General features: G+C 50.7%; 2 protein-coding genes across 2 annotated transcripts in view; both read left to right on the top strand.

Annotated features, from left to right (window-relative positions):
* LOC143989930 (uncharacterized) overlaps positions 1-17,586 on the top strand; it is a 127,425-nt gene that overhangs the window by 77,812 nt on the left and 32,027 nt on the right. The window lies entirely within an intron of this gene.
* The window catches only part of LOC143989722 (uncharacterized), a 35,253-nt gene that overhangs the window by 14,331 nt on the left and 3,336 nt on the right, over positions 1-17,586 (top strand). Inside the window, exon 2 of the mRNA XM_077489995.1 lies at positions 14,597-14,725. Within this exon, the coding sequence (XP_077346121.1) occupies positions 14,630-14,725 (96 nt within the window). The 5' untranslated portion in view covers positions 14,597-14,629. The remainder of the gene's footprint in view (positions 1-14,596; positions 14,726-17,586) is intronic.

Below are 17,586 nucleotides of genomic sequence, written 5' to 3'. Positions count from 1 at the left end.
TCGTCGGTTAATAGAGAAATGACGAACTCCACTTTTGTTTGCCTCGAGAGAAAAAGTCCGGGGTTGGAGGGCAAAAAAGAGCTCGCAGGAGTTCCGGAAGGCCCTGAACTTATTCCGGTTACCGGAGAAGCGGTCTGGTGTAGGTACCCTTGGTTCTGGCGGCATCATGACCACTGACGGTGGGCCTGGAGACCCAGAAGCAGCCGGAGCTGCGGCAGATAGGGCCTGGACCCGCTCCTCCAAACGTCCGTAGCCTTCTTGTAGGCTTTTCACGGCCTGGGTGAGGCCGGCTAGATGATGGCAGAGTTCATCCATGGGAGATGCTCCCTGCGAGGGCTCAGACATCCTGGCTGTTCGGTACTGTCACGTACCTGGTTAGAGAGCCCCAACGTACAGGGAGCGGCGCCTCGTGAACCTCCGGCTCTCGAGCCCCTGGTAATGGAGACAGGGGTTCAGGAGCCCGAAGGACACAAGTGCCTAGCCGGATAACAGATAGCGGGTACAGCCGGAACAGATGGTAACTGGAGCGGCAGGTGCAACCGGTGCTGGATGTCGGTCAAGGACTGCTGAACAGCTGGCACGAGTGGACCGGCAAGGTGGCAGAGGCAACGGGTGCCGGACTTCGGGCAGGCGGGCGTAGTCAATCAGGCTGGGTCGGCAACAATCTGGCAGCGGAGGTACAGAAGCGGAAGGCAGAGGCGTGGTCAGTCAGGCTGGGTCGGCAACTATCTGGCAGCGGAGGTACAGAAGCGGAAGGCAGAGTCGTAGTCAATCAGGCAAAGGTCAAGGGCAGGCGGAATACAGGCAGAGTCCAGGAACAGGTCGGGTATAATATCAGGAACACGATCACAAACAAACGGCAGAAGTCTCAGGAACGCTGTAGACCGAACAGCGCCGAGGAGCAGGAGCTGTGGCCTTAAATAGTCTATTGGGCACCAGGATTGGTCGTACGGCCCGTTTGCGTACCCCCGCAGGTGACCGTGGTTACGCTCGTGACCCCACGCACGTCCGTACGGTGCGAACGCCCGCTTGTGTCGACGCGCACCTGCGAACGTCTGTTGGAACCTGCGTGCATCCGCGCGTGTTCGTTCGCGTCAACCAGCGTCCGAGGGCGTCGGAGATCCCTTCGTACAGGAACCCTGCAGGTACGTCCCTTCTGTACGATCAGGGTAGCGGAACGACCGTGACAGTATGCTACATATCCAATTTTTTAGATCTTTACCTGGGATTGTATATTTTTCTATGGTCCCCCCATCTAGTAGAGGGTGTGGGAAGGAATTATTCTTTTAGTTAGGCTAATATGCTAGCTGTATGATAGTCTGCTATGTCTACTAGGCCTGAACCCCCTACTAATCTGTGTTTGATGAGTCTACTTTTAGTCACTCTTGTTTTATTTTCCCTGCCCATATGAATTTTTGTAGTAATGTTTGGAGGGAGTTGGTGAAGCTGTTAGGTATTGGGAAGGGTAAGGTTCGAAAGAGGTACAGAAGTTGAGGGAGAACGGTCATCTTAAATGCCGACCCATGGGAATTTGTGATTTCCTAGTTGGTGAAGAGACTGGGTAAATTTTTGTCTATATCTGGTGTAGTTTTCTTTGAAAAGGTTCTTTAAGTGTCTTGTTAATGTGATTCCGAGATATTCTATGCCTGTTTCTACCCACTGAAATGGGAATTTTGAGGATAAGAGATTACAGGTTGTGCCATCTACCCCTAGGTCTTGGATGTGGGACTGATGCCGCGTACACACGATCAGACTATCCGGCGGACTTGGTCAATCTGCCCGTGTGTGGGCTCCAGCGGCCATTTTTTTTCCCAAAAGTCCGGCGGACTTAGAAAGTAGCTTTGACTCCAAAATTGTCCGCCTGACTGCGAGTCCGGTGGACAATCCGGCCGTCTGTGCGCTAGTCCGCCGTACTTTTGAAATGAACGGACTTGCTCACACGGAGAAAAGTCCGTTCATTTTGAACATGGCTCCAGGTAGATGGGACTAGCGAAGGAAGTCAATGTCGCTGCCTCCACGGGCAAGATTGACACCTCGCTAGCTCTGTCACCTGGTATGGACATAAAGGGAAAGCTCTACACTGAAAAAACGGCGTGGGGGTCCCCCCCAAGGTCCATATGAGACCCTTATCCGAGCATGCAACCTGGCCGGTCAGGAAAGGGGGTGGGGATGAGCGAGCGCCCCCCCTCCCCTCCTGAGCTATACCAGGCCGTGTGCTCTCAATATAGGGGGGTGCTTTGGGGAAGGGGGGGCCCTGTGGCCCCCCACCCCAAAGCACCTTGTCCCCATGTTGATGAGGACAAGGGCCTCTTTCCGACAACCCTGGCCGTTGGTTGCCGGGGTCTGCGGGCTTATCGGAATCCGGGAGCCCGCTTTAATAAGGGGGCCCCCAGATCCCGGCCCCCCACCCTATGTGAATGAGTATTGGGGTACCATGTACCCCTACCCATTCACTTGTGAAAAAAGGTGTAAAAAAAACAACAACACATGTTTTTAAAATGATTTATTGCACAGCTCCGGTGGTCTTCTTCCATCTTGGGGAGTCTTCTCGCCGGACTCCTCCGCTATCTTCTGCTCTTTTACTAGCTCTCTCACTAGCAGAGGAGCCCGGCTTTCTTCTTCATCGCCGCCACTGTCCGGGGGTCTTCCAACTTTGGGGGTCTTGCCCCCCTCTTTGGTTCTTCCGGAAAGAGCATCGAGTCAACATCTCAAGGAAGAAGAACTGAAGAAGAAAAGGCGATGGCGGCGACAGAAGACTGGGCCACCGGTCGTAAAAGAGCTGGAAGAAGGAGCGGAGGCCCGGCAAGACCCCCAAAGAGGGGGACAAGACCCCCGAAGTCGAAAGAAGACCCCCGGACTGCGGCGGCAATGAAGATGAAAGCCGGGCTCCTCCGCTAGTGAAAGAGCTAGTAAAAGAGCAGAAGATAGCAGAGGAGTCCGGTGAGAAGACCCCCCCCAAAACGGAAGAAGACCACTGGAGCTGTGCAATAAATCATTTTAAACATGTGTTTGTTTTTGTTTTTTACACTTTTTTTTTTCACAGGTGCATAGGTAGGGGTACATGGTACCTCAATACTCATTCACATAGGGTAGGGGGCCGGGATCTGGGGGCCCCCTTATTAAAGGGGGCTCCCGGATTCCGATAAGCCCCCCGCCCGAAGACCTCGACAACCAACGGCCAGGGTTGTTGGGAAAAGGCCCTTGTCCTCATCAACATGGGATCAAGGTGCTTTTGGGGTGGGGGGGCTGCAGGGCCCCCCTTCCCCAAAGCACCCCCCCTCGCTTGTCCCCACCCCCTTTCCTGACCGGCCGGGTTGCGTGCTCGGATAAGGGTCTGATATGGACCTTGGGGGGGGGGGCCCACGCTGTTTTTTCATGGGCGACATTGACTTCCTTCACTAGTCCCGGCTACCTGGAGCCACGTTCAAAATGAACGGACTTTCCTCTGTGTGAGCAAGTCCGTTCATTTCAAAAGTACTGCAGACTCCCGCCATAGTCCGATTGTGTGTGGGCAGGTCCGCTCGTTCGGAAAGTCCGGCGGACTTTCCGGCGGTTTGTCCGCCAGACTAAGTCTGCCGGATAGTCTGATCGTGTGTACGCGGCATTAGTGGCATTAGCTTTGTAATAGAACCGTTTACCAAGTTCAAGTAGTAAAGAGTAAACTGCTGGTAGAGACGAATGGGGATTGGTGAGCATCAATATGATATCGTTGGAGAATAGGCTTATTTTATGATTGTAATCCCCACTAGAAGACCTGAGATTAACTTGGAATTTTCAATGCTTTCTGCCAGTGGTTCAATTAATAGATTAAGGATAAGGGGTGATAGGGGGCATCCTTGGCGTGTGCCATTAGATATTTGAATGGGGGTGGAGAGCATTTCTCCTACGTGAACTCGGGCAGAAGGGGCAGAGTATAATGCCATTATGGTGGATAATATGGAGTCCTTGAATCCGAATTTGATAAGAACCTCTCATGTATCCCCGGTGAACCCTGCCGAAAACCTTCTCTGTGTCCAGCGATAGCAGTAGAGAAGACATTCGGTCAGTACTGGCTGTATGGATGAGGTCTATTAGTCTTCTCATAGCATCCGATGATTGCCTGCCTTTGATGAATCCCGTTTGATTTGCATTAATGAGAAGGGGGAGAAATTGGATATTCTAAAGGCAAACATTTTTGCGTATAATTTTAAATCTACGCTGAGTAGGGAGATGGGTCTAAAATTTTGGGTGGTGTCTGGGCTTTTACCTGGTTTAGGCAGGGCAACAATTACTGATGACATCATTTCAGGGGGAAACATGGAGGAGGAGGCAGCGTCATTGTAGAGGTTTTGAAGGTGGGGGCTAAGTATATAGCCAAACTGTTTGTAGTATTCTCCTGGGAGGCCATCGGGTCCAGGAAATTTACCAAAGGAAAAGGAATGGATTGCTTGGGTAATTTCTTACTTTGAGAAGGGAGAATTCAATGATTTTTAGGTGGTCTTCACTAAGGGTAGGGAGATGTATTTTGGATAGGAATTGTTGGATTAGGTCTTGAGATGGTTGGGGGGGTGTTTTTGTCATTTTTGAGGTTGTATAGAGAGTCATAATATAAGCTAAAAGCATCGGCTATGGCTTGTGAGTTAATACATTTTTCATTTGTAAGGGGGTGAAAAATATGGGGGATTAAGGTCTTGATACATTGGCCACGAATACGTTGAGCCATGGCCTTCCCTGCCTTGTTAGAGGTAGAGTAGGATGTGGCTTTGAGCTTGCGATGTGCTTTTTCATAAGAATTTAAGAGAAGAGCTTTTAATTCTTGGCGGAGGGTTTTTGAGTTAATTTTTAAGTGGTGGGTTGGGTTTAGCTTGTTTTGGGCGTTGGTGTTTGAGTTTGGAGTGGTAAACTCATCTAGATGCTGCGTCCTCCTCTTTTTTGCCAATGAGCTTAGCGGAATGAATATTCCTCCTATAAAGCTTTTATGCCACCCAGAGGGTAGAGGAATATGGCACAGATCCTTGGTTGTTTAGAAAAAAGTCTGTCAAGTGATCATGGATAGAGGTTGACTGATATATCGGCCGATATTTGGCGTTTTTTATTTAATCGGCATCAGCCGATTGTGCTGATAAAAAGGCAGATATATCTTCAGCGCGACTTGCAAATGACTTCTATAATAGAAGTCAATGCAAGTTGCCTAAAGTCTTCAGTGAAGCGACTTGTCTCCTCTCTGGGCTCTGCCAAGAAAAGAGTAAAGAGATACAATGTTTACACTTCTGAATGAACTGAGCTCTGTGTGTAGAAGTTCTCAGTTTAACCATTTAAAGACTAAATCTTTTCTGACACTTGTTGCTTACAAGTAAAAATCCTGCTAGAAAATCACTTGGAACCCCCAAAAATTATGTATCTTTCTCAAGTCGTCTTCCAGGACGGCACCCTGAGAGAAGACTGGTCCACCTGACAGGAAACACAATCAATCAAAGAGGTTAAAAGCCCCCGCCCCTCCCCGTGCTCCTCAGTTATTGATTGTGTTTCCCCACAGCGAAACCGTTTGTTATTTTTTCCTAGACCCGAAGCCTGGGGCTGGTGGTCTCCCCCTGGGAGCCAGACCTAATGCCTGGGAAGCCTCTAGGTCTGGCAGGATGTTCTCATCCTTCCTGGGGGGTTCCCCTATATTTTCCTCAGGGGGGGCAGCAGAAACTGGAAGAGCCCCCCTGAGCGCTGAAGGACCCTGGGTACAGTGGTGTACCCAGAACTTCAGGGGCCAATTTTCCTCTCCTCTCCTTACCTGTGCGGTGGCCGTGCAGAAAAGGAGCATGGTGTCCCTTTTTGGCTCAGGGTATCTCTCTGAAGACTCCAGGTCCAGCAATCTAGAGGGTTCTTGGTGCAGCTGGAGGCAGTATCTCCCCTTTGCAGCAGAGGTGCTCAGCTTTCTGGGGAGGTTTGGCACCATCTTCCTGGAGCTTGGTGGAGGAATGACATCACTTCCTCCACAGAACAAGAAGTGAGCTCAGAGTTCGGGTCATTTCCTGTCTACAGCAAAATGGTGGCCGTATCAGCATGGAGGTAACCACAGCCTCAGTCTCACAGCTGATTTGCCAAATCGGGGACATAAATCCAGGAGGAGCAGGCGCCCACTTCTCCCACAGACCGGCTGCCTTCGCCTGTGTTAGCTGTCCGAAGAAGCTCACTGGTGCCAGCAGCATGGAACGTGAGGAGAGACCCGCAGGGTCCATGGCCATGGAGGAGACCACAGGGGGTGAGTCTGACCGGCCGCCGGAGGTTTAGATGGGGGAGGGTACCCCAACTCTTCTCCTCTGGGTGGTACAGTGCTGTATTGTAATGCCTGTATGTTTTTGTTTCAGGGGACGATGCCACTGCCCTTGGGGTTGCCAGCCGTCCCGTGAAATCTTCCACCCGCTCTAAGCGTTGTGGAAACTGTAATGCTAGATTACCCCCAGATCATCCTAAACCCTTCTGCTTTAAATGTATACAGAAGCTGACAGGGAAGGAAACCTCTCAGATAATGGAGAAGTTTCTCACAGTACAAACTGAGATGCTGTCCACTCTGAAAGCCTTTCAGTCCTCCCTTAAGTCTAGGGATTCAGAGGCTCACACCAGCAAGGACGCCTCCTCCCAGGAGGGCTCCGCTTCCCCTAGGGGGTCTAGACGGCGGGCAGACAACCCAAGGTATCTCCAGTCTCAGGATTCAGAGGAGGAGGATGAGTCCAAATCCCATGGGCAGGGATTCTCGGACGAGGGTGTGTTGGACAGCCAGGAGGAGGATGAGGGGGAGGACTCCAGGTCTAGCAGGCATATCTTTTCAGCCGATGACATGGAGGGACTACTGAGGGCGGTTTACGCTTCTGAAGGGATTCAGGAGCCCACGGCACAGGTCTCTGCCCAAGACACAGGTCTCTGCCCAAGACAAAATGTATAGGGGCTTAATTAAACCACAGACCAGGGTTCTTCCGGTACATCCTGCACTCAAAGATATTATCTTAAGGGAGTGGAAGGATCCGGAGAAGAGGCTCCTAAAGTACAAAACATGGAAGCGTAGATGCCCCTTTACTGAGGAGGATGAGGAGAAGTTTTTCAAGACTCCTAGGCTAGACGCCTCCCTGGCACAAGTTTCTAAACAATCCGATCTTTCCTTTGAAGACACTGGGAACATCAAGGATCAGATGGATCGGAGGGCAGAAACTATTTTGCGCAGGGCCTGGGAGGCCAACGCGTCGGCTATGAGCCTCGCGTTGGCCTCAGCCTGCATCGCTAGAAATGCGGACATGTGGATCTCTAAGCTGATAGACCACATCTCCCAGACTTCCAAGTCTAAGGAGGTCTTAGATTCATTGGAGGTCGTAGGCAGCGCTGTTGCATACCTAGCGGATGCGGCCGTGGAGACGGTGCGCACAACTGCCAAGTCTGGTGCCTTACTAAACTCGGCTCGGCGAGCCCTATGGGTTAAAACTTGGGACGGGGATGGCTCATCTAAGACCCGTCTATGTGGCCTCCCTTTTGAGGGTTCCCTCCTTTTTGGTGCTGGCCTAGACCAAGCCCTTGCTAGGTCGACCGAAAAGGGGAAGAAATTCCCTACTAAACCGAGGAGGGATAGGAAGAGGTTTTTTCGTGGCCCCCAGGCAAAGAACCGCTTCTCGGAGAAAAAGGTCTCCCCTAATAGACGTTGGGGGGCTGGGAAGGACAAGCAGAAGTCAGGCATTCTCTTTTACAGCCAGAAGTCAAGCGACAAGACCTCCAAATGACATTCCAGTGGGGGGAAGACTTTCCCACTTTGTCCCTCAGTGGGAAAGGGTCACTCAGAGCCCCCATATTCTACAGATCATAAAAGAGGGTTACAGATTAGAATTTCTTTCCCCTCCTCCCACCAAATTTCTCTTGACCCACCTTCCCAGGGATCCTGGCAAGGCAGCAGGAGTCCTACAGAATATAGAAGAACTGGCCAGGCAGGAGGTCATAGTGCCTGTTCCAGGGGGCCAGCAGGGTCAGGGGTTCTACTCCCACATATTTGTGGTACCAAAGCCCTCAGGAAGATATCGCCTCATCATAAATCTAAGGCATCTCAACGTCTTCCTGCGGTACAAGAAGTTCCGCATGGAGAGTGTTTATTCTCTCAGGAGACACCTTCTCAGGGACGTGTTCATGGTAACCTTGGATTTAAAGGACGCCTACCTTCACGTCCCTATATTTCAGAACCATCAGGTCTTCCTAAGATTTGCAATTGCCTCTCCAGAGGGAGTTCAGCATTGGCAGTTTGCGGCCCTCCCCTTCGGGCTGGCATCCAGTCCAAGGGTTTTTACAAAGATCCTGGCAGAAGTAGTGGCCTTCCTGCATCTCCAGGAAGTAGCGCTGATTCCCTATTTGGACGACATTCTGATTTACAATCAGAATCGGGATCAGCTCCTTTTGGATCTAGCCAGGGTAGTGGAGACCTTAGAATCCCTGGGATGGATCATCAGCAAGGAAAAATCCTCACTGATTCCGACCCAGACGAAAATGTATCTGGGATTCCTGGTGGATTCCGCGCAACAGAAGTTAGTTCTACCCCAGAGCAAGGTAGAGGGTATAATTTCAGCGGTCCTTTCTCTGTTGGAGGCAAAGACATCTCCATACAGAGGGATTATGAGGGTGCTGGGCCTGATGACGGCAGCTATCCCAGCAGTTCCTTGGGCACAGCTGCACTCCAGGACCCTCCAGCACTTCCTCCTTTCCTCTTGGGACAGGAAAGGGGTTTCTCTAGAAGTAGAAGTGGCCATTCCGATCGAGGTAAAGGATTCTCTTCACTGGTGGCTTCACCCTCAGAGGCTTCAGGGGGGCCTCCTTTGGAGTCAGCTTCAGCCGCTCAGGATAACAACAGACGCAAGTTCATGGGGGTGGGGGGCCCACCTGGAGGATCTAACAGCCCAGGGTTCCTGGGACATGAGTCAGAGAAAGACATCCTCAAATTTTCGAGAACTTTTGGCCATCGGGGAGGCATTAAAGGCTTTCGAAAGGAGGATCAAGGACCAGGAAGTTCAGGTCCTATCAGACAACGCCACGGCAGTGGCATTTGTCAATCATCAGGGGGGCACCAGATCTCCAACTCTACTGGCTCTATCTTTAGAGATCATGGGCTGGGCGGAGCATCGGATTATCTCCATTTCCGCAGTCCACATAAAGGGGTCCCTGAATGTAGAGGCAGACTATCTCAGTCGTCAGCCGATTCTTCAGGGAGAATGGGAGTTGAATCCAGAGGTATTCTCCCTGGTATGTCGGCAGTTCGGCGATCCAGAGATAGATCTGTTCGCCCACAGAAAGAACAGAAGGGTAAAGAGATTCTTTTCCCTTGCCCGAGAGGGGGGCTCAGAGGGGATAGACGCCTTGGCCCAGGTTTGGGACTTCCGGTTGGCCTATGCCTTCCCCCCCCTGGGGCTTATTCCGAGGGTTCTTCAAAAGCTGTTTCTCTCGGAAGGGGCCCTGATTCTGATAGCTCCTTGGTGGCCCAAGAGAGCTTGGTTTCCAACCCTGCAGGGTTGGTCCATAGCCCCGCCTCTACACCTTCCTGTTCGGCGCGACCTTCTCCTTCAGGGTCCAGTTTGCCATCCAGACCCCAGCTTCTTCAGGCTGACGGCCTGGCTCTTGAAAGGCAGAACCTGCGGGAGAAGGGCCTGTCGGACAGAGTAGTGGATACTCTCCTCCTTAGTAGAAAGCCGGTCACAAGGCGTATTTACGCTAAGACATGGGGGATTTTGTCTCGCTGGTGTCAGGTGAGAGGGACTTCACAGCAAGAGATCCCGGCCATTCTGGAGTTTCTCCAGCATGGAGCAGAGCAGGGGTTGGCAACCAAGACACTTAAGGCACAGGTCGCAGCCTTATCCTGTTTTTTGGAGAGACGCTTGGCACTAGATCCTCTGATCAAGAGGTTCCTTTTGGTCAGAGAGAGGTCGTCCCCTGTCCAGGTGTCTAGGTTCCCACCATGGGATCTTACCTTGGTGTTAGAGGGCTTAACAAGGCCCCCCTTTGAACCAATAGACCAGATCCCCCTCAGGATTCTCACCTTTAAGTTGGCCTTTCTGCTTGCTATTACATCAGCCAGGAGAGTAGGCGATATTCAGGCTTTTTCAGTCAAGGAACCATACTTTCGTTTATTTGAGGACAGGGTTATACTTAGGCAGGACCCCCTGTACCTCCCTAAGGTAGCATCCAGGTTCCATAGGTCTCAAGAAGTAGTGCTACCTTCCTTTTGTAATAATCCCCAAAATGAGAGGGAAATTTCTTTTCACTGTCTGGACGTCAGACGTTGTTTATTATCCTTCTTAGAAAAAGTTAAGGAGTTTCGAAGGTCCAGCCATCTTTTAGTTAATTTTTCTGGCCAAAAGAAGGGCCTCCAAAAAAGAACAAGCCTCCAAAGCATCCATAGCTAGATGGATTAAGCATGCCATTGCTTTAGCCTATGAGCAGTCAGGTAATGCAGTTCCTAGGGACCTGAAAGCTCATTCCACGCGATCTCTGGCAACCTCTTGGGCAGAAAGGGCCGGAGCTTCAGTGGAGCAGATATGTAGAGCCGCTACATGGACAAGCCAGAACACCTTCCTGAGGCATTACAGGGTGGAGTTACTGTCCCCTCAGGATCTGGCATTTGGCAGGAAGGTCCTGCAAGCGGTTGTCCCGCCCTAAGGTAGGCCTGAGCTACTTGCTCCTCTCTCAGGGTGCCGTCCTGGAAGACGACTTGAGAAAATGACCAGTTACACTTACCGGTAACTGTGTTTCTGGGAAGTCTTCCAGGACGGCAGGCCTACTTCCCACCCGTTCTCTTTAGGTTTAAATTAAGGTATAGAGTGTGGTGGTGTGGTGTGGTTTTCTTCACTCTCGTGCACTGGTGTGGGTCAATACTTTGTCACAACTGAGGAGCACGGGGAGGGGCGGGGGCTTTTAACCTCTTTGATTGATTGTGTTTCCTGTCAGGTGGACCAGTCATCTCTCAGGGTGCCGTCCTGGAAGACTTCCCAGAAACACAGTTACCGGTAAGTGTAACTGGTCATTTTTTAGCAGAGACCCTAGGGCAGGGATATGCAATTAGTGGACCTCCATCTGTTGCAAAACTACAAGTCCCATCATGCCTCTGCTTCTGGGTGTCATGCTTGTGGCTGTCAGAGTCTTGCTATGCCTCATGGGAATTGTAGTTCTGCAACAGCTGGAGGTCCACTAATTGTATATCCCTGCCCTAGGGAATAAAATAGTGGTTGTTGCAATATTTTATGTCACACACAATTGTTTGGGGAAAAAATACACTAATGATTAAAAAAAAAAAAAAACAGTAAAGTTAGCCCATTTTTTTGTCCAAAAGTTTTGATTACCCGTTTTTGTGTATTTAATATTTAATATATCGTTTTTTGGTTTTTTTTTTAATGTAAATTATACATACAAGTGAACTGACAGGTTTGTTTTGTTTAATAAATGTTTAAATGTAAGAAATTTTCTGTGTCACTTATTACTTAAGGCTGCTTTCACACTGGCTTGAGCAGGCATTGACGGTAAAACGCTGCTAGTTTTAGCGGCACTTTACCGTCATTTTAGCTGCGCTATTTAGTGCGGCTGCTAGCAGGGCACTTAAAACCCAGCTAGTGCCCGAGGAAGAGGTTAAATGCGCCCGTGAAGCACCGTTGCCGAATTGCATTGCATGCGCTTCGGCAGTAGTGCCCATTCATTTCAATGGGCAGGAGTGGTATACACCACTCCAAACGTGCTGCTTGCGGGACTTTTTTTATGCTATTTGTAGCCCAAAAGCGCCTGAAAAATGCCCCAGTGTGAAAGGTGTCTGTTAGATTTTATGAGATGAAGGGAAAAAAGGAAAAAAATAAATCGGCTTAACATATCAGCCCAAAAAAATTGGCATTATATATCGGCCAGAGAAAAATATCGGCATCGCCCAAAAACTCATATTCGTCGACCTCTATTCTCGGATTTGTTCAGCGTATGTGGACATTTGCATGACCCGAGTATTGGCTTTCCAGATCCTCAATGAGTTGAAGGATGTAGAGGGCACAATGGTGATGCTCACTGGATCATGGTCTGACCATGTAATGGGATCTATAGTCGAATTATGAATTGTTTGTAGTATCCACTTGTCAACTAGGAAATAATCGATTCGAGAGTACGAATTGTGCGGGGCCAAGAAATAGATGTAGTCTTTCTCTGTCATGCGAAGTAATCTCCAGATGTCATGAAGATCAGGGGATGGAAGAAAGTTCAGCATGGGGGAAGGCTGTCTGGGGGTGGAGTTGGAGGTAGGTAGGTAGTCCCCGCATATGATCAAGGAGCCTTGTCTGTGTTTGTTGATATTTTTCATTGCCTTGTTTAAAAAGCTAATTTGATGTAAGTTTGGGGCGTATATGCATGCTAAGGTATACTTGGAACCTGTTATAGTGCAGATCAGGAATCGATATCTACAATTGGGTTGAGATATTTTCTTGTGAAAAAGAAAATCGGTGGATTTATTAATTTCAACCAGCACTCCTATTTTTTTATTGTCCTGGTTGGATGCTAGGAAGATGTGCGGGAAGTCTTTTAGGTGTCATGGAGAGGAGGCAGAGTCAATAAAGTGGGTTTCTTGGGTGCAGATTATGTTGATGTGTGACTGTTTTGCTGTCCGCCATAGTGCTGTCCTTTTCGCAGGATGGTTTAGCCCTTTCACATTTGGTGAAATGATTTTAAGTGTCATGGAGTGTGTGTTGTCTTAAGATCGTTAGTGTACTCACAGTTCTGTTGGGGTTAGTGGCCGTTGTTTCTTCAGTGGAGGTTCTTCAGTAGAAGGGGGTTTCAGGTTGGTTGCTGATTGCGTTGGTAAGTGGTTTTTCATTGTGGTCTCTTGGGGGGTTTCAATCTTGAGTACTAGCATGGTTTATTCTGGCATAAGTGAGTTAAAGAGCTCTGTAGCGTATTACGTGAGGTCTTGGGCAGGCACGGTTTCTGGTACCCCCCTTAATTTCACGTTGTTGCTCCTCGAGCGATCCTCGAGGTCTGCAATTTTTGCACGCATCCAGTGCCTTTCTTCCTCCCTTTCCTCATTAGAATTAATTATGTCATTGACTGTTTTAGTAATATCAGTAACTGCGTGTTCTACTTGGTTAACCCTTTCTCCCATCATGGACATTTCTTATGAAAATGTATAGGTAATGTTAGTAAAATCTGCATGCAGAGAGCGGTGTAATGTGGGAAGCATCTCTTTAAGCTGGGTGTCCAGTACAGGCTGGTTAGAGGTGGGGAAGCTGGCAATGGGGGATTGGAGCTCTGCTTGTTCTATGGCAAGGGGTATTATGTTACTTACCCCTGCATCTGTAGCTGCTGGGTCCAGTTTCATTCTTGCTTTAGCTGGGCTTGAGCAGGGAGGGCTGTGGAAAAGCACTTCTGGGAGAGGATTTTCCAGTACTTCCATCTGCATCAGGATGATCTGAGTAATGGTTGCTGCATGGTGTGGAGGAGGGGGTCGGGCTGCTAGCGCCATCTTGACCTCCTCCACCTTCAAACCAGTGAAAGTAAGCTGTGAGGTTTTTTGGTTTACAGTCTCCCTGCCCTTTCCGCAACATCTCCGGGAGGTAGCCACCATTGTCCGGGATTTGTGTGGGATTTAGGAGCGGTCAGTCAGTGCTCTGATTCTCTCTTCATCGCTGGTGTCTCTGCAGGGCTCCAGAGCTCCTCTCTCAGGCAGCCGTCTGCTGTGCGTGCTAGCCAGCCCCAGTTATTACTTTTTGTACCACTTGACCCCCCTTCTAGATTGTAATCTGTAACAAGCAGGACCCTCTGATTCCTCCTGTATTGAATTGTGTTGTAATTGTAGTGCCTGTCCTCATGTTGTAAAGTGCTGCGCAAACTGTTGTCTCTATGTAAATCCTGTATAGTAATAATAAATACCATATTTATCGGCATATAACACGCACTTTTTCCCCCTTAAAATCGGGGGGAAATCATGGGTGCGTGTTATATGCCAATCTGCGCTGTCTGTGGAGCGCCACCGACATTTACCGAGCTCAGCCGAGTGTACTGTGTGCTCGGCTCCGCTCTCAGTCACGTCCAGTCCCACCTCCTAGCCTTTACGTCCCGCCATTGGCCCGGTGTTGTGTCCATCACAGGAGCCAGGACAAGGGGCGGGACGGGGGCGTTACTGCGAGTAGCCGAGTACCCTCGGCTCGGTCTATGTCGGCGGCGGGAGGAGCCGAAGATCGCGGCGGGAGGAGCCGAAGATTGCGGCGGCGGCGGTAAATTTAAAACTAACCATACTGCAATTTTGGGAAAGGCTGCAGGGGGACAGTGTAGGGCTGCAGGGGGACAGTGTAGGGCTGCAGGGGGACAGTGGAAGACTGCAGGAGAACAGTGTAGGGCTGCAGGGGGACAGTGGAAGGCTACATTGATGGGCATTTAAAATGCAAGTTTTTTTTCTTAAACTTCCCTGCTAAACTTGGGGTGCGTGTTATACGCCGGCGCGTGTTATACGCCGATAAATACGGTAATAAATGTGTTCCCATGGGGGAGTAGTCCTTAAATGTACAGCAACCCTCATATTACTCCTCACATCCTATTATTGCGTGACCAATACCATCCAAATAATTCTTACTTTCATTTCTCAAAGTTATCCGTCTACAAGGAGACCCTTATAGATCAAATGATGGCACCAATGAGGATGGAGGAGGACTGGAGTCACATGACTGAGAAGATACTAAACCTCACCCTGGAGATCATCTACCTGCTGACCGGAGAGGTGAGGAGGATTCTGGGAGGTGACATGACATCACTCTTATCTCTATTAATAAAACACAGACCTGACCGGAGAGGTGAGGAGGATTCTGAGAGGTCACATGACATCACTCTTATCTCTATTAATAAAACATAGACCCAGGGGCAGACTGATAACACTCAGGGCCCTCAGACCAAATAAAGCAAGGGCCCCCTGTCAGGCCCTGTCTATGACCTATCACCTAATCCCACCCCTACATTTTGCACAAAGTACAACTTCTGCCCTTTTTTTTAATGGGACCTGGAGGAGGGTCTCTCTCTAACAGTGTCCATTAGAGATTCTCTGTTAGAGAGAGAGACCCCCCTCCAGGACCCATTATAGACTACAAAGGAGTCTAATGGGACCTGAAGGGGGGTCTCTCTAAGATAAGCCCTTTCAGTGTCCATTATAGAGTCTGTTAGAGTCCCCACCAGGTCCCATTAGATTGACTCTGGTCCTCACCGGACCCCCTCCTTGTTCCATGACTCTCACAAAGTAGAAATAAAATTGACACTGGGTAGTGCTCATCTTACTTTGACTATAAGTTCTGTAGATGTGGCTTGTTCCCATGTCCTCTGTGGGTGGGTCACTGTGGGTTGCTGGCTGTCCCTGCTGTGGGTGGGTCACTGTGGGTGGCTGGCACCCTGGCCCTGCTGTGGGTGGGTCACCGTGGGTGGTTAACTGGCACTCTGGCCCTACTGTGGGTGGGTCACCGTGGGTGGTTAACTGGCACTCTGGCCCTGCTGTGGGTGGGTCACCGGCATGGGTGGCTGCCTGGCTCGCACCCTGGCCCTGCTGTGGCTGGCTGGTGTGCCCTCTCCTCTTTTTCCGGGCACTGTTACCAAGGCGAGGGAGGGACTTGGAGGGAGGCGGCAGCCTTTGCCCTATCCGGGTTGGTAGAGCTAGAAGGTTTTCTGCACCCCCAGTGTGCAGAAGCACGCAGTGCATCACGTAATGACGTTGCATGCGGGTCCTCACTATGTCCATTTGAGAGTCTATGTTTGAAAGAGCCCCATCAATGCAGCCTCGCCAGTGCCCCTTTAATGCAGCCTCGCCAGTGCCCATCTGCACAGCCTCACCAGTGCCCATCTGCACAGCCTCACCAGTGCCCATCCCCATGATTGTAGCCCCACTGTGCCCATGATTGTAGCCCCACTGTGCCCATGATTGCAGCCTCACTGTGCCCATGATTGCAGCCTCGCTGTGCCCATGATTGGGTCCTCGCTGTGCCCATGATTGGGTCCTCGCTGTGCCCATGTTTGGGGCCTCTCTGTGCCCATGATTGTGGCCTCTCTGTGCCCATGATTGCAACCTCACTGTGCCCATGATTGCAACCTCACTGTGCCCATGATTGCGGCCTCACTGTGCCCATGATTGCTGATTGTGGCCTCACTGTGCCCATGAATGGAGGCTCATTGTGCCCTATAAATGGAGCCTCACTATGCCCATGAATCAAGCCTCGCTGTGCCCATGAATGGAGCCTCACTGTGCCCATGATTGCAACCTCACTGTGCCCATGATTGCGGCCTCACTGTGCCCATGATTGCGGCCTCACTGTGCCCTATAAATGGAGCCTCACTGTGCCCTATAAATGGAGCCTCACTGTGCCCTATAAATGGAGCCTCACTGTGCCCATGAATGCAGCTTCGCTGTGCCCATGAATGCAGCTTCGCTGTGCCCATGAATGCAGCCTCGCTGTGCCCATGAATGCAGCCTCGCTGTGCCCATGAATGCAGCCTCGCTGTGCCCATAAATGCAGCCTCGCTGTGCCCATAAATGCAGCCTCGCTGTGCCCATAAATGCAGCCTCGCTGTGCCCATAAATGCAGCCTCGCTGTGCCCATAAATGCAGCCTCACTGTGCCCATAAATGCAGCCTCACTGTGCCCATGAATGCAGCTTCACTGTGCCCATGATAGCAGCCTCACTGTGCCCATGATTATAGTCTCACTGTGCCCACAATTGTAGCCCCACTGTGCCCATGAATTCGTTGTGCCCATTATTGCAGCCTCACTGTGCCCATTATTGCAGCCTCACTGTGCCCATGATTGGAGCCTCACTGTGCCCATGAATGGAGCCTCACTGTGCCCATGGTTGCGGCCTCACTGTGCCCATGGTTGCGGCCTCACTGTGCCCATGGTTGCGGCCTCACTGTGCCCATGGTTGCGGCCTCGCTTTGCCCATGATTGCGGCCTCGCTGTGCCCATGATTGCGGCCTCACTGTGCCCATGATTGCGACATCTCAGTTCCCATGAATCAAGCCTCACTGTGCCCATGATTGCGGCCTCACTGTGCCCATGATTGCGGCCTCACTGTGCCCAATAAATGCAGCCTCACTGTGCCCATGAATGCAGCCTCACTGTGCCCATGAATGCAGCCTCACTGCACATAATTTCAGCCTCACTGTGCCCATGATTATAGTCTCACTGTGCCCACAATTGTAGCCCCACTGTGCCCATGAATGGAGCCATTCGTTGTGCCCATTATTGCAGTCTCACTGTGCCCATGATTGGAGCCTCACTGTGCCCATGATTGGAGCCTCACTGTGCCCATGAATGGAGCTTCACTGTGCCCATGAATGCCGCCTCACTGTGCCCATAAATGGAGCCATTCGCTGTGCCCATGGCTGCGGCCTCGCTGTGCCCATGGCTGTGGCCTCGCTGTGCCCATGGCTGCGGCCTCACTGTGCCTATGGTTGCGGCCTCACTGTGCCCACAATTGTAGCCCCACTGTGCCCATAAATGGAGCCATTCGCTGTGCCTATGAATGGAGCTTCATTGTGCCCATGAATGGAGCTTCATTTTGCCCATGAAAGGAGCCTCACTGTGCCCATGATTGCGGCCCGATT

The sequence above is a fragment of the Lithobates pipiens genome, unplaced genomic scaffold, assembly GCF_037356315.1.
Source record: "Lithobates pipiens isolate NorthernLeopardFrog02 unplaced genomic scaffold, aLitPip1_a1.2 Scaffold_18, whole genome shotgun sequence".
Classification (NCBI taxonomy): domain Eukaryota; kingdom Metazoa; phylum Chordata; class Amphibia; order Anura; family Ranidae; genus Lithobates; species Lithobates pipiens.
This window is presented reverse-complemented; position numbering and strand designations above follow the sequence as displayed.